This window comes from Tachysurus fulvidraco, chromosome 2, assembly GCF_022655615.1.
Source record: "Tachysurus fulvidraco isolate hzauxx_2018 chromosome 2, HZAU_PFXX_2.0, whole genome shotgun sequence".
In the NCBI taxonomy this organism is placed as follows: Eukaryota; Metazoa; Chordata; class Actinopteri; order Siluriformes; family Bagridae; genus Tachysurus; species Tachysurus fulvidraco.
Genome location: NC_062519.1, coordinates 30356514 through 30369849, shown reverse-complemented (window position 1 = coordinate 30369849; position 13336 = coordinate 30356514). Strand labels below are relative to the sequence as shown.

The following is a 13336-nucleotide window of genomic DNA, read 5'->3' as shown; positions in this document are numbered from 1 at the left end:
ATACGTGAAGATACAATGTTGAACGCCAAAGTTCATCTTAGTATGCACACCAGCTTTTAATTCATGATCATTGGGTTCTATATTAAAGACTCGGCACACAAAAAAAAAGAAAGAAAGCAAATCGAACGTACTTAAAGGTGTTCGGTGTTACCAAGCTGATGTAACTCACAAGTAATGAAGTCTATCTCAAGTTCACCTTATTCCCTCCCAGGAGATCATGAATAGGAATCCCAGCGATGCCGTGTCTGGGAGTCGAAAAGAGCAACATTGGCTGTTCTCTTGATCACAGTGACAATAGCGCACTAGATCATGTATGGAAAAGAGGGTTGTGCTTCTTCAGAATGGGTTATTATGCTGCCCTGTGCTGCAGCATGAGCCGGTATTCTGTTCTTTGTGTCCTAGAAAAAGCATGTGTTTAGCTTTCATGTGATATGTAGCACGAGTCAGAAAACAGTACTTTAAAATGGAAATTGGTTTTACGATAAAGGGTCATGTCTGAAGCTAGTGTGGAAAGATTCAGACATTTTTGGGAAACATAGACGTCTATTTGTCAGACACCAAACGTTTTTGCTAAATGGGTTAAATTTTGTACATTTTTGTTCATCTAGTACACCTGATATCTCGAAGACGGTAACATCATGTGGGGCGTTCTCACCGAGCAAAGGGCTTTTGGGACATCTGAATGAGATGGACATATGAGATTGTTGACTACTAGAAACAACAGCAAAGAGACAGTGATCATAATAAAAGTGAACAGAGTGAACAGGAAATCCCATACAGAATCAAGTCTACAGCTTTTTTTTTTTTTTTTAAACGAAGTCTGCTACAAAACCCAAACACCCGGCACTGAAAATACACCATGACGTATCGAGTATAAGCGTTAACAAGAATTCATAAAGACATCACCTCTACACCGACTCTCAGGCAAAAGAGCGGAGCTAACGGCACCGTATTTGCTTTATACAAATAATAAATCTATGTGTCAAAGACGTTTAAATACTTGAGTTAAACCCCGATTTGTCATCCACCCAAAAAACCCCACCCACGCTACCCCGTCCCACAGACACCTTCAACCTCCCGTCCCTCCAAACATGGAGAAAAAAAATCCTGTACAAGAACAGACTGTCCATTTTTACTGTCCGATGCCGGAGCATGTGTATATGCGCGTGTGTGTGTGTGTGGGTGTTGTGGCTCAACTTAGAAAAATACATCAAACTGCATTGCTTGGATTCAGTATAAAGTGTGTTGCACATTAATCAGTCCAAAAAACATGTCCATTTTTCTCTCCATGAGCGAGAGAATGTACACAAGGAATCAAAGGATTTAATGCATGAGGGACGGTGGTTCAGGACACCCAGAAAGCGCATACACACTCACTTCCTATTGCCCTGACCATATGCAGTGGTCAGGGGTGTGAAAAAAATAATAATAATAATAATAAAATAATTATAATATTAAAAAAAAAAAAAAAAAAAAAGAACAGCAATAGAATAAACAGAAACATGCAGTAGGTTCTCCTCCGAGTGTGTTAGCACTAATACATGGGCCGCTGTGCCTGACTGTTGTCCTCTGGAGGGAAGTCCGAGTTAAGCAGAGACTCCATGTAGGCGATGTAACTTGAGCTGTGTGTGTAGTTCTCGTTAGCGGAGGACACGAGCCCAGGGGTGGAACTGGGTACTGACTGTGTGGAGGGGCGGGGGGTTGCGCTGGTGCTGGGGGTAACACTGTATCCTGAGTAAGGGGTGACACCAGGGCACGCCTGGACCAGAAGAGGGGGATCCAGGGACTCCATAGCTGCTGTGGCGGTAGAAATGGGCAAACGTGGACGCTTTGCAGCCTGAGGCTCATCGCCCAATTTGTCCTGAGAGTCAGCAGTGCTCGCGGTCACCTGTAGTACATGAGAGGGGGGGAACATCCGCAAAAGATTGAGAGAACTTTAGAAATGTATACTGCTCTCTGCAGGCTGCAATGCAATTACAGAACCTCCAAAGAGAAATAATGAAAAGTAAAAATGCAATAAACAGTTAAGAAATAGAATAAAAACACAACAGTACAATTTGGATATAGTACTTCGATGAAAGTCTAATTTCTCTCACAGAAGCCATGAAATATTTCCACACAGCAGTCATTTTTCTCATTTGGCTGGAAAACAATGTGGAAATTTTTGTTGTGTTTTTTGGCAGTTTCTTTCTCGTATCACTCAGTTGAAATATATTTGCCTTGATAATAATAATGAGTCTGGGGAAGGCTTACTTTTGGAAGAATGTTGCTTATGTTTATTAGTTTTATGATTACACTGATCTTAACTTGGCAGTCTGTTAGGAAGCTCATGTTTTCAGCTTGCTGTTTATTTAGATACCGCTCTTGATCTGTGTTCATTCCAGTAGGAGACCTCAGAGCACAAGTGCCAACTAACTTCCAGTGCATTGATATAACATTGTTTTAAGTTAAAGCATATAAGCTTTCAGGTATTTTTTTTTTTGTTGTTGTTGGTTTTGCAACTTTTTGCCCTGAAGCTTTGTTATTTCAGGTTTTTGGTCTTATCTTGCAGCTAAAAGAAACCATTCATACTCCCTCACTTCATGAATAGCAGCACTAGAATTCATTGGAGATTAATGAAAGCTTACCAGACGAGATTGCACTCTCTTAGGAAGCTCCTGATGGAGGGAGTGAATCTCACTCTGCTTCAACAACAGCTGGGTCTCATCCTGAAACTCCACCTGAGAGAGCGAGCGAGAGAGGGAGAAATAAGATTTCCATTCCTGGGTGCAGAGAGTTGGAGCTTGTGTATAAATGTGAGACACTGAGCATGTTGTTGTATGATGAAGTGTGTGATTGACTAATGTTCCCGCAGAATGTGAAGAATGGCAAAAAAGTGTCTCCCCATCTTTACCAATAATCCTCTTCATTGAGCTACTTTATAACGCTGTCAGACACAAACACACCATGCCGCTATGCTGTAAATCATCACATTCAAACACACCGTAAACACATGTATGAACTCCAGCACACCGCTGCACTCAGGGAAACAACCGGAGCTGCAGGCTCCACAAGAAACAGGAATTAAAAATACACCAGAAGGATGGTGTGTGTGGGCACGAAGAGAAAGGGGGGGAGAGAGAGAGGGAGAGAGAGAGGCTTACCTGATAAAATTTGTGCACGTGTTCTTTGACGAAGGAGGCATTAAGTACGCGTCCGTTTAACGTGTTTATAACCATCAGCTCACCAAGTTCAGGAGGGCCGTTACGCAAACAGTCATGACTCTGAGTAAAAAAAAAATGAAGAGGTGGCAAATAAGAGAGAAGAGAAAGAGAGCATAGAGGAAGATAAAAGATTTATGGAAGAATAGAGGGAGAGACAGAAGAGAGAAGAGGAGATAGAATGGAGAAGAAAAGGGAGAAGAGAAGGACAAGACAAAAAGAAAGAAGAAGAGATAGAAGGGAGACAAGAAGATGAAAGAGAGGAGAGAAGGAGAGAAAGCGGAGCAGAGGAGGAGAGAGAGCAAGGGGAGACCGAGAGAGGAAGAGAGAGTAGGGAGAAGAGAAGGAGAAACAAAGACAGAAGAGGAGAAGAAGAGAAAAAAGCTGACGGTGACTTTATGCTACTGAAGGCTGCAAATCTTCTTTAACAGGACAGCTGGATATAAAGCTTCTAGTGAAAATAAAAAGTGCGTTGTGTTTAGAAAAAGCAGCTCGTGTACACACCAGCACGTTCTCGGGGTAGATGTTGTCGCAGTAGGAGCCGTCGTCGAAGTTGACCTCGTAGTAGGTCTGTGAGCCGATGCCGATGATGGTGCAGCGATAAAACCAGCCGTCGCTGTTCCTGCCTATGGCCTGCTGCCCCAGAGCGAGGTCACGTGAGGTCACCTTCACCTGCTGCACGAACACAATACAAACACTGAGTCATGATTCCATAAGCCATATGAACATAACGCACTGACGACATCACCAAAGCATGATGTGTGCGTGAACAGAAGCCTTTAATTAACCATGATACTAAAAGATACAAAATACTTTTACAGGAAGTTTGTAAGAGTTTCCTTCTTACCTTCATGTTGCTCTGTTTGTGCTTGTGACAAGTAACGGACACGACGTACGGCCAGTCAGCGGGCTTCATCACCACGCCGGCCAGGTGCGCACAGGTGACGTGGAAGGAGGTGGAGCAGTTCTCATACGAACACTGAATACACGCCCCACAGATCTGCTTCGTGGTCTTGTGACAGAAGACACACTTCTGTAAATGGACAAAGAGAACGTTTTTTTAAACGTTAATGACACTCTTATACAGATATAGACACATTTCAGTACTAAATCTAATGCATCAGAACTGTGCTAGAAATGGAAAATGATGGCTTGGGTATTTTACTTTACTGCGTCAGACGGCTATACTGTACATGATCTGACCTTCTGACATCAGACTGCAAGCTTTGCACCGGTCCACTAATGGACAATTAATATACATGTTTCCATCTGCACTGAATGTATATGCTTCACTTTTTATGCAGTTAATATTTCTTCTTGCTTACAATTCGTGCACCAAGGCAAATTCCTTGTACATGTAATACCCACAGTACTTATGAGGTTATGAAGTTGATTCTACCAAAAAAAAAAAAAGTTTACTTTTAAAAATATGAAAAAAGCAATTTAAAAAAAAAAAAAAAAAATTGGACTTTTTCTAAATATCACTCATTAGAAAAAAATATGTAAGCACACCATTAGGATAAAACCTTAGAGCTGAAATAATAATAATAATAGTAATTTTTTTTTACACTCCACTAAATTTAAGATTTTGTGTAGGAAGTTTATAAGGAAACAGGAATTTTTTTTTAATTTAGTTACTGTGGTGAAAAACCCTTCGTAACTCGATCAAAGCTACTACACTGTATTCTATTTATTAGGTTTTGTTAGCGGTTTGATCTCCTGGCACAAGTGATCAGGTTTAATCCAAAACTCATGCAGAAATATATCATTCAGCATAAACGCACTGAGCATCAGCACAGTACAGACATTTGTTATGACACTACAGTTTTTTTATTAGTTCACAAAATTTAATGTTGCATATGTGTTAAACCTCAACTAGAAAAAAACAAAAGGAAAAACAAGTTTTAATATGTTCAGTATTGTAGTGTGTGTAGTTGTTTCACATCTCAATAAGATTTTTTATCCTGCTTAAGTAAAGCTTACTTATTTAGCAATTACTTAAAGATACATTTTGTGATTCAAAATGTTTCAACCAACTTTTTATTTTATAATAGCAAGCATTTTTTTTCCCAGGAAATGAGCAGTAGTCTGTTTAAAAGAAAACCTGGAGGCAAAATTCATTTCCATTTTATGGCTTTTTTTATGTGCATAAAATGACTGCAACATCAACACAGCTTCTGTTTGTTTGTGTGTGTGTGTGTGTGTGTGTGTGTGTGTGTGTGTGTGTGTGTGTGTGTGTGTGTGTGTGTGTGTGTGTGTTTCTCAAAGACATTTTTAGTGTTGAGAGTAATAAAAGACCTAAATAAGATATCATGTGTATCAGAAATGTCTAAAGTTTAGACCTCTGTGAGGAGGTGAACGCCGTCATGCCCGTCCACACACAGGTGTGGTTTCTTTAACAAAGTAATGTTACCCTGATATAATCCTCCTTTTTCCTGTTTCACTCACTTCCCCCTGCTGACCTGCACTTATCAATAATCATAAAACTGCTTTATGAATTTATCAATACTCCATTTCAGCTCTCAAACGAGCGGCACACTTTTTCAGCCCAGCGCTGAAGCAGAAACGACGAGGAAGCGATCGACATGGTGATTTATAGACATTGACGTTTCATATCCGTGACATCGAAGAGGTCTTCATCTTAGCTAATGAACAGCTTTATTATATTCACTGACTACAAGCAAATAAACTGAGAGCAAGCTTTAATCTTATGAAACAAGCTCTTCTATGGCAAACAGAAGGACTGGTCCGTTTGTCCTCTAAAGCACATTGTGTCTGCAGATTGTGTCTGCAGTCTACCTCAGAATCCAGAATTAAATATTTACAATCCTAGAGGAATTCATTCGTCGTTTATTTAACTGATGACTAATTTATTAACGCATGACATATATGCCACTAAGCACAACACTGGTGTCTAGACCTGGCGGCGCTTTCCCAAAAGCATCATATTACAGAAAATCAATTACAATTGTTTTAAACCTCAATTTATGTTGATTGTGCTAGTGGGTTTTTTTTTTAGTCTAAATGTTCCCTGATTTAATTACTGTCTACATAAAGGGCATATGCAAGCAAGAAAATTCTCTAAATGATTTATAGAATTATTTTCACTGTTCTTCTATCACGGTCATATTTTTGTTTGTTTATTTATGGAAAAATATCTCACGATAATTTAACTTTTTAGGATAAATATCTTCTTTATGCAGTAATCATCATAAATCATCATCATCATCATCATCATGGTGATCTCTGAGGCAAGTCGAATCCAGTACAATTCTAGATATTTTGTGATAAAGTTGTTTGACATTTGTATTAGGAGTAATTTATCATTAGTAGTAACATTAGTGCAAGGGATGTTCTCCAAATACCACAGTCTCAACATATTGTGTCATGTGGCGGTGGTGTGATGTGGTCTGACATGAAGCCTTGTTACTATCACCATCTCACAGTTTAATAAAAGTTCTATTCCCACAACAGCACAACCCAACACTAATGTAGACCCTAATGTTTTTTTTATGCTTATTAAAGTACAACACACTCCATTTATACACACCACTTACAGTCTGATGTAATGATGCTTTTGTTAGCTGTTTATTTAGCATTTACAAAAGTGTTTGTTTGTTTTTTGTTTTGTTTTTTAGTTTAGTTATAAATGTAGTTTAATCACTCTGGTGTGCTCTTGGCACATAAGACAACCATCTCCAACATTATCCATGTTATATTATTCAAATTTCAAGGTAATACAGCAGTTTTTTGTTGCTTGCCAATGTGTTGAGCTGAACCTGATTTAGAAAGACTGCTGTATAACCATCACAATTTGGAACTTGTCCAACATACACACACACTTACAAGACTTTTCCTGGTGTCAGGTATGGCAGACACGTCGACTGGGCCTCTCTCCACAGCGTTAACGAAGCGAGCCTCGGCCACTGCAATGGCACAGATGACGTGCACCCACCTGTACACAACACATGGGCTTCAGTCTACAGTCAAATATACAACATGTAGACAATCCATCAGGATGGATGTATTACTGTTGTAGCAATAAGCATATCCTATTCAGTGCGAAACTAAAGAAGCAAAATATCTTCATTTCTTTCACCAAACTATTACTTTAATTCATCATATAGATGCAGCAGCTGAACACTGTGGAACCTCTGGTGTAGATTTTATTATAGAGCAGCTTTAATTCAGCATGAAGAGGAGGCAGAGAACTGCACCTGTTGTCCGTGGTCATCTTCAGAGCTCCTCCTCGTAGATTACACAAACAGCAGGCCTGCAAAACCACACACACACTCACTGTCTACAATAGGACACTAAACTAAGCAATGATGTGTCTTTACATTCAGACAATAATACCCCAAATGTTATAAACACTAATGTGACAGGTGTGAGCTCTGTGCGTGTGTGTGTGTGTGCACGTGTCTTACTGCAGTCCAGGCCACTGCAGAACAGCGAGAACACATCCAGCTTTCTTGTGGAGTGTCGGGCGTAACGCCATAGCAACCTATGAAGAGAGAAAGAGAGAGAGAGGAGAGCGAGAGGAGAGAGAGAATTACGCATCACACTTCAGTGCTTTAAACTTTATATCTTATACTTCCAGGGTGTATTTGAGATTTTTATTTCATGACATTTCTCTGTCTCTGCTGTGTGTTAATCAGTTTTAAATAAATCCTCCTGATGTAACCGTGTATCTTATGTAACTGTGTGTGCATGTAACCATGACAGCAACCTTTAACTACAATTTATAGCCAGCCTATATTTACACACTGCTAAAGCAATTAAACTAATAACTTTAATTATGCACAAAGTTAAAAGTTAGAGAATGCAGTGTGTGGAAAAGGTTTAATTAAAGCAACAAAACACCAGATTGAAAGAACCATGACAACATTGCCATGACAACAGCTACAGGGGAGCCTACTGATATGGGTTATGTAATATAAAAATAAAAAAAAAACACAAATAAATAAACATAAAAAATAAATAAATCAATCATGCTCTATCCACCAATTAGTGCACTGTTTGGGACATACAGTAATTAGAAGATGCCCAGTTTCCCCAAAGCAACGTGGAGAATATGTAGTGCACTTGTAAAACTCTACCGTGTTGTATTCTAGCTTGTACAGAATACCCAGAATGCCATTAAAGGGAATATTCAGGAACAGCCTTAGCTTTTGAAACTCTTGTAAGCTTTTTCAGCAGGATTTATTGTTGACTGTTGTCTCTTATTTATTTGATGTCAAGATACAAAATTTTATTTTCACTTTAACAGACAGTGTTTTTTTTGTGTGGGTGTGGCTTAATTTCTACAGATAATTCTAAAATCAGCCACTAAACAAGAGAGGCAGTGAGTTTTTTCTGACAGGGGCTCAACAAACACTAAACAGAAATGTCTGGAAATAAAACACAATACAAATAATCCTTGGGGGAAACGTGTCTATTTTGACACTGTTCATGCCCTTGCTGAAATATCAGAGACCGTGAATGCTGTTTAGTGGAGAGGCTGTACAAGACATACAGCTTATGCTAGAAGACAAACAAAACACAGGATATAGCTGCACTTTCCTCAACTTTATGCAAATTTAGAAAAACCTGCTCACATATTACCTATAATTCTTTAGCCATGCTTGACACTATATGACTGTAGAAGAATAATGATTTATACTCTTTCTTCATGATGTCTCAGGAGGTTTTTCTTGCCAATGTCACCATAGAAATTTAAGGGCTATATAAATAAAATGTACTTGAACTGAAATTCATTTCTATGTAGTTTTGTTTGATTCTGTTCTATACAACCTCTCATTCAAAGTTTGCAGAGAATTTACAATGGAAATTCATTCCTTACTGGTATGTGTGCAGGGTAAGAAACTTGTGTCAGTGGGATTTTCAGTGACATGTTTACAAGAGCAGTGTTAATTTATTACCTCATAAAATTACCATAAATGCTAGAACAGGCAAGTTTCCTATAATTATAGAAATGTGTTATAACTTAAACATCAATTTTCTGATCATGTCTGTCTCAGTGAAGGTACTTCAGTTAAAAAAACAAATTACAATTAGCTATAAGTCATAACGCAGAGGCTAAAAACTGCTGATTTGTTTAGATGCAGTGTTGTACTGTAGAGTGTAGGTTTGTGTAGTAAATATAGTAAATGCTGAACATATATAATACGGAGTTTAAATATTTACAGCCCAAATTGAAGATTTTCATGGTACTAACATGAAGAAAAACAACTGTGTGTGTTTTTTTTTTTTTTTTTTTTTTGGGGGGGGGGGGGGGGGGGGGGGGGGCCTTGTTCAGTTTTCTCAGCAAATTCATGCTGACTGCACCAAAACAGCATTCAGTTAGGACTGTAGAAAGCAATCATACAGCAGCATCACCTCACTGAGCAACCCTCTCTCTCACACATACACACTCTCTAATTGGCTACGCGGCTTACGTTCAGCCCGAGTAGAGGAGAGGAGAGAGGCACTAACTAAACAAACAGCTTTTCCACTTTTTTCACACCACCCACCCCAAAACTTTGCAGAAGCAGAATGTTTTTCAAAGTAAACACCAACTCCCGAGGTTCAGGCCGTGCAGAAGGAAATTGGCTGGAATCATTTGATTGACAGTGTGGTGTTGAGATGAAGAAGAGTACCAGGCAGAAAAGGGAAAAAGATGATTAAGCTGTGGAAGTGGTGGAGGAAGAGCAGGCTCTAGTGGAAGCTCATATCAGGGTTTAGAGTAGAGGCAAATATTAGGTGAGCTGGTAAAAAAAAAAATATTTTTTTTTTAAACATTATCATTATTAAAATCATATATTGCCAAAAAATAAATAAATAAATAAATAAATAAACAAAAATTGAGCAAGGAATCAGTATCCTCACTTCTGCTTCCCATCCCAGTCTGTAGCCTTACTGAATTTCTCTCATTTTTAATGGAAATGTACAAGACCACAATTGTGCTAGAGGAAGTGTTTCACTACAGATGGTTAACACTGCTGTAGAGCTGGACTGAGACTTTCTATGTATTAGAAGTGTGTGTGTGTGTGTGTGCACGCATGTGTGTATACTCACTGGCATGGACCTGCAGATTGCAGCAGGAGCAGGAGAGCAGTGTGCTTGTCTCGGCACTGGAGGGAAGCGGCTCTGTGTTTGCCATGCCAGCACTGAAACACATCTCAGGCACAAGGGGCCGAGTCTGTTCACCACAGCGAGACTCAGAAACATCGGAGCCGAGGGAGCTTTCCTTATGGGGCTACACACACAAAAACAGACGGCCAGGCACAGGCACACAGACAGACAGACAGACAGACAGACAGACAGACAATTACAAATCATGCAAGTAAACTTGGCCCACAATAAATACAATTTTTTATTTATTAATAAATGACATCATACTTTTAATCCTTTTACAGTTATATTCAATGGATTGTGAAACAGTTGGATAATTTCTGGCTAGACACAATATGATCTATAGATTCAATTGTTTATTATTGAATTTTGTTATTTAGATCTTTATAAAAATAAATAAAATCCCTTATGCTTGCCCACTTTCTCCTTTCGTTATAAACTGCCAGCTCAGATTAAAAATCAATAATGTCCTGCTGTTTTGTTGCAGGACTGCAGCTGAGAAGCCAGGGTGTACATGTAACTGGACATGTTACCTGTGTGTATGGACAGAACATGGTACAGACAGCGCAGTGTGGCTCCAGAGTCGCCATGCCAGCATTAAAATGCTTCTCTGCCACAAAGTCAGGTGAAAGGGTTTGCCACAAGTGGCACTGATCTGGCTTCTTCACTTCCTGTTCCACTGAGCTGCCTACTGACAGCCCTGAGTACATCTCTGTAGAGAAACACACACACATTAGAACAAACAGAGCTTCTTTCTGTGCTGCTCCAGGTTTTCTCAATGCAACATTTTCAACGTTTTGCAGGTAAAAGTGGCAGCGTTACACTGGTGAATCCTCTGAGGAGGTTGGGGACTAATGCAGCCTAAACACCAACTACATGTCCAGGGCACTCCACTTATTATAATCCTCAAGAGTTCCTCTCGCTCCTTTTCTCAATGTCTTTCTGTCTGTCTGACAGACACAAAGCTGGATATTGCCCTACTGCAGGCTCTAAGTGACTTTGAAAGCAGGAAATTGTGAGTCGTGATCCTCAGATCGATATGTGTCAGTCTAAGCAAATTGAGAGAAAAGCAGGATAAATAAAGAACGTGAGAAAAAAAAAAAAAAAAAAAAAGACATAAGCTGCGTTGCATCTGAAATGAAAATCTGGCTCTAATCATTTTAGTTCCTTATCATGCCACTGTTCTGACCTTATGCAATGCCCTTGAACCTCTCTGCACCTTACCATGACGGACCCCACACGCTAATCCAAGCTCCTATCAAGCTGGGATATGCAAGGAATCTCACTATACTGTTATTGTATGCTGGTTTGCAAAATGGCCTAATCAGATCATTAATGCCCTGTTGACTTTATTAACACAATTTTTTACAAAGTTAAAAAGCATTCATAATTATATTAAAGAGTAACCTACCCTCATCACTGGAAGCCTCTTGTTTGACAATGAATGTGGGTGTGCGCATGGGTGGTTTGCTGAACGGATGCCTGCGACTCTTCTTCACTTCCACCTTCATCTTCATCTTCGGGTACGAGTTGGTCTGCACGTAAAGAGACAGAATAAAGACGTTCACATCCAAATATGGACAGGGCCCCAAAATGTTTCGAGTTTTGCGTACAGTACCACACAAAATACCAAAAAAACATTTTGACTAATCTGAAAAATAAGATTGCTCCAAAAAGGTTAGAGGAAATGAAGGCGGTCTTTAACAAACCTGAGAAAAGAAGCATGAGGATTTTTTTTTTGGAAGGGCAGTGTCTCCATTGTGTCCATCTATTATTAACACTAAAACTTTATTCCAACTGAGAAGCTTGTTTAAGGGAGCATCATGGGTTTTATCAATCACTGAAATAGCAGTGACTTGCACCATGCCTCTTTACAGGAGAATATGAGGTTGATAATTCATTCCCCGAATCTACATCGGAGTGCAAAAAGAAAATGATCATTTAAACCCACGTAGCATAAATGTGACCCCTTGGAGTGCTTGGTATTCAGGATTAGTTTTTGATAACTGATGGAATGAAATCTTCCAGTAGTGGACATGCCATAGCAAAATGTCTTTTTAACAGAATGCTCCCCCTGGCTAATTTCATCTCTGCTTCTCTTTTTGTCTCACGAGGGAATTTCTATTGTGATCATTAAAGCTGCTGTTGTGAATACCAAGTAAACAATATTGAACCATACAAGCATGAATCCTCCTCGTCTGACTGGCTGGCTAAACACAAAGCAAAGCACTGAAATGAGCAGGTGGACATGCTGTAAGAGTGACATTAGACTTCTGAAACTTGGCAAGCTAACCTGTAAGCTGGGATCAGAGCTGCCAATGGCGGTGCCTCCGTTACTCTGGGCCTCGTAATGCATGAAGCTGCTTTCATCAGGTGGTTGTACCTTTTTCTTTTTCTTCTTCTGCTTTTGCTCTTGTTTGTCTGCCTGCTCTGGCTCCTTTTCAGCTTTTGACAGAAATAAAAAAAAGACAGTCAGCAAATTCATATCAGAAGATTTGAAAACCTGAAAAACAGCAGAAGTTGCTGAGAGGCAGTGGATTCGGATGTACATTCAGGGTTGGTTTTTTAGAAACAATGTCGAGAGACTTTTTTTTTTGAGGGATATATAGTAAACCGCTTACAATAAAATGGGTACATAAAAAAAAACCTATCAAAGTCCTGAATGTAATATCAGTGGCAATTTTCTTGCCTTCTGACATACTCAAGAAGCCTTGTCTCAGCAAAGGGGGAGAATAGAAAAGATAAAATAATCTCTTCTGAAGTTGCACTGCACTAAAACATTAACAATTTCATCAACACCTTATCAGTATATTTGCAACATCATACCCAGAAGATCTTAATGTGGAATAAAACATTGGTTGGTATCCTAAAGAAAATAAGCAATGCTGTAGTGTGAAGCAACATAGGAGTTACTGTTACCCCCAAAAACAGAATGTCCTGTGTTTCATTCCTTATACACCACAAGTATGACAATTACATTTGTATTTATTAAAGAACAACATAGTTACATTTAATGTTGTGTA

The 13336-nt window shown here is 39.2% G+C and overlaps 1 protein-coding gene across 4 annotated transcripts in view; it reads right to left on the bottom strand.

Moving 5' to 3' along the window:
• Positions 1-812: 812 nt before the first annotated feature.
• Positions 813-13336, bottom strand: part of kdm4b (lysine (K)-specific demethylase 4B) — a 41545-nt gene continuing 29021 nt past the window's right edge. Inside the window, exons 11-22 of one of the 4 annotated variants that reach the window (XM_027159590.2) lie at positions 12607-12758; positions 11725-11848; positions 10847-11025; positions 10257-10437; positions 7628-7704; positions 7418-7473; positions 7047-7155; positions 4048-4233; positions 3705-3875; positions 3144-3263; positions 2628-2720; positions 813-1888 (exon numbers count right to left, since the gene is read on the bottom strand). In XM_027159590.2, the coding sequence (XP_027015391.1) occupies positions 1535-1888; positions 2628-2720; positions 3144-3263; positions 3705-3875; positions 4048-4233; positions 7047-7155; positions 7418-7473; positions 7628-7704; positions 10257-10437; positions 10847-11025; positions 11725-11848; positions 12607-12758 (1802 nt within the window). In that variant the 3' untranslated portion in view covers positions 813-1534. Of the gene's footprint in view, positions 1889-2627; positions 2721-3143; positions 3264-3704; positions 3876-4047; positions 4234-7046; positions 7156-7310; positions 7474-7627; positions 7705-9792; positions 9947-10256; positions 10438-10846; positions 11026-11724; positions 11849-12606; positions 12759-13336 lie in introns of those variants that run through there. The other 3 variants (XM_047808902.1, XM_047808903.1, XM_047808912.1) reach the window with 3 other exon arrangements.